General features: G+C 38.6%; 1 protein-coding gene across 1 annotated transcript in view; it reads right to left on the bottom strand.

Moving 5' to 3' along the window:
* EPC1 (enhancer of polycomb 1) overlaps positions 1 to 3,019 on the bottom strand; it is a gene marked incomplete at its 5' end in the record, with an annotated part of 64,517 nt that overhangs the window by 1,127 nt on the left and 60,371 nt on the right. The window contains 5 exons of the mRNA XM_085301396.1: positions 1 to 213; positions 580 to 943; positions 1,098 to 1,239; positions 1,905 to 1,991; positions 2,073 to 2,191. The exon at positions 1 to 213 is cut by the window's left edge and continues 1,127 nt beyond it. Coding sequence (XP_085157522.1) covers positions 138 to 213; positions 580 to 943; positions 1,098 to 1,239; positions 1,905 to 1,991; positions 2,073 to 2,191 — 788 coding nt within the window. The remainder of the gene's footprint in view (positions 214 to 579; positions 944 to 1,097; positions 1,240 to 1,904; positions 1,992 to 2,072; positions 2,192 to 3,019) is intronic.

Raw genomic sequence — 3,019 nt, forward strand, 5'->3', positions numbered from 1 at the left:
ATGTGCATTGCTGTTAAGTCCCCACAGCTGCCATGGAAACGCAATGTGCGGCATTCCATCATCCCTTGCATTCAAAATGCTACTGATGCATAGCACCTAAACAAGTTCCCAAGGCTGCAGCTTCGTTCCTACGGAAACTACGTAACCTCCATTGCTACTGTATTGTCCGCTATATTGTTCAGTGCTGGCTTYTCCGTTTCATGGTTTTCCCTGTTGAAGTAAATTAAAAAAAAATATATCTTAATAAAGCTGGGAAAAGATTTTATGCAACAGTACTAGTAGATCAAGTTCAGTTTTGAATTAACATTCTATTGTTTACAACATTGTATTTTTGATCTGAAGGTTTCCCAGGAGACACTGCTAGTCTTAGTTTAAAATCTGTTATTGTTTCCCTTCCTAAGTATCCATTTTTGACTACCATCTCACACACAAGGTTAAGCCGGTCTAATCTAGTATACCTATTTGCCATGAATGTATTTCTCTAGCAAAACAAAGACCAGAAAACATAAGCACATAACCCCCCCCCCCCCCCCTGCTTCCCCCCCCCCCCCCCCCCCCCCCCCCCCCCCCCCCCCCCTTGGAACAGCATCCACAGAGGATGAAGCTGGAACCTTGGGCACCTGACAGTTTGTTGCTGCAGCCAGCTTTAAGGCAGATGACGGAACAGCACTTAAAGTCCTAGGTATATGCCGTGCATTGAGTGTGGTAATAGAGTTTACAGTGGCAACTGATGAGGGTACAGTTAATCGAATGTTGTTCCCAATCAGAACCTGAGTTGTTGCAGAATTGGCAGCAGTTACTTGGTGACTCAGTGCACTGTGGGAACTTGAAGTCTGCGTTATATTTGAAGGCTGTAACAAGGCTGAACCTGCTGTTGATGATGAACTTGTATGTACAAGTGATGTAGGTGTAGTACTACTGAGGTGTAAGCCCTTGTATACTCCTGCAAAAGAACAAAACCAAGAAACAAAACACCACACACAATAAGCTCATTTTCCAGAAGATATGCAACTCCAAACAGACATTCATATCCCCACTAAAAACAAGCAGAAAACCCCACCAAGACGCAGTCAAATACCGTAAGAACAGCWGCATACCTGAGGCCTGAAGAATGCCATTCACCCCAATTCCAAGCACCACATCATCCTTCATTTTGAATCCCATCAATTGTTCTGATGTAACCAAAGCTGAAGCAGCAAATTGAGCACTAACAGAATCCAGTGTCTTGGAAACAAAACCCTAAAAAGAACAATAGTGGCAAATATATGTGATTGAAGCTCCCCAAAGTCATTACTCTCCCCATTTTAAAGCTACACAAAAACTAGTAACACGCAAATCAATCCATGTAAATCAGAACCGGTCCGGTCATTCTTTCAGACCAAATTTTCAATGTTTGGTATAACTAGGTAAAATCTGAATTGTGATTTTTCCATGCACTTTTAGCTCCATTATAATAATAATGGAAGGAAAAAAACCACAAGTATTTTAAAAACAAAGAAACTTATTTTCAAAAATACTATGGAAGAACATCATTTCACATGTCAACTTGTTTTCACAAAACTCCACACACAGTTGAGCGACTCAGAGGTTCAGATGGTTAGCAACTTTTGAATTATTTAAAACATGTCCATCAGCAGTGTAAGTACCACACATTTATGAACATCAGACACTTCCATAGTTGTACAGGACATTAACTTTTTTTTATTAATAAATAAAATAAAGTAAAAGAATTCTGCCCTAAAAATCCCCAGTATCAACAGGATAATGACATGGCTGGAGATCTTTGCCACTCATACTCCTAACTCTTTGAGTATTTCATTTAATTGACTGACCCTTTTTTTTTTTTTTTTTTTTTTNTTTTTTTTTTGTTAAGAGGGAGCAGAGGCAATGCCTGCCACACTCACCTGCAGTGTCCCTTCTAAACACTTTACAGAATGGCTATGATGGAGATTCAGGCGAAAGCCACTTTCCTGTTGGTTAGTTTCAAGGTTCTATGGCAACAGTTGACAATTAGAGATGAACCCTGGTGGGAAACAATGAGGGATAAATCATAGCACAGACAAATCCCTCACCTGTGATGTGTTGGCAGAGGAATTACTATTTGCTTGCTGTTGATGAATTTGTGCAAGCTGCTGTTTCTGCATTAGTGCCAGTTGCTGTTGATGCTGCTGGTATTGTTCGGCTGTAAATGCTGAACAAAATATAAAACGAGAAAATACTATATCAAAATACGTAGGTGCTGTGTATATAAACACATCTATTTTATAATCCTAAATGAATAAAACCTCTACACACCACAGCAAATTACGAGCCTTAATGCAACTTACGCATTATGGCAAAAAGGCTATTATCCCTTCTCAAGGTTTTGTTCAAACTAAGCCTTCCCTTCATGAACTGGTTTAATGTAAAGAATTTAATAGCTCTTCTGTATTTAGCTCAAGATACCAAAAAGGGAAGAGGAGGAGGAAACCAAAACAAGAGTAAAAACAAACCCAGGAAACTATACAATAGCTCATTAAAAGGAAGTTCTAGGTAGAAACAGCATCATTGTGTTTCACTTTTTGTAGAACTAGAGTATTTGTACTATTAGTAACTATATTAGTATGCAAAAATGTGGCACAGTATGCAAAGCTGCACGTTTTCAGCCCTTACAGAGGACATTTTGAAGGTGGCAAGCACCTACAATGAAAGCTTATACCTAAATTTAATTGAAAATATAAATTTGAGCACGTTTACAACTGTGCAGGTCACAGTACAGGGTCTTAAAAAGAAAACAAAAAATAAAGCAGTCATACAAGCAACTCCATCAATACAGAATACAACAGAACTGTATCGTTCTCTCATGTCCTTAAAATACGATCCAACAGTTAATGTGTGATAAGTCAACTACAATTTTCTCCAGCTAGACCACAAGCATTAAAATTGCTAAAAAGTGTTACTTGTCGAGATTCACACGGGGATGTCCAATAAAAAAAAGTTATAGTTCACCTATTAACCCAGTAAGACAATAGGTTAAAAA

This window comes from Rhea americana, unplaced genomic scaffold, assembly GCF_003343005.1.
Source record: "Rhea americana isolate MKP2758 unplaced genomic scaffold, rheAme1 scaffold_176, whole genome shotgun sequence".
In the NCBI taxonomy this organism is placed as follows: domain Eukaryota; kingdom Metazoa; phylum Chordata; class Aves; order Rheiformes; family Rheidae; genus Rhea; species Rhea americana.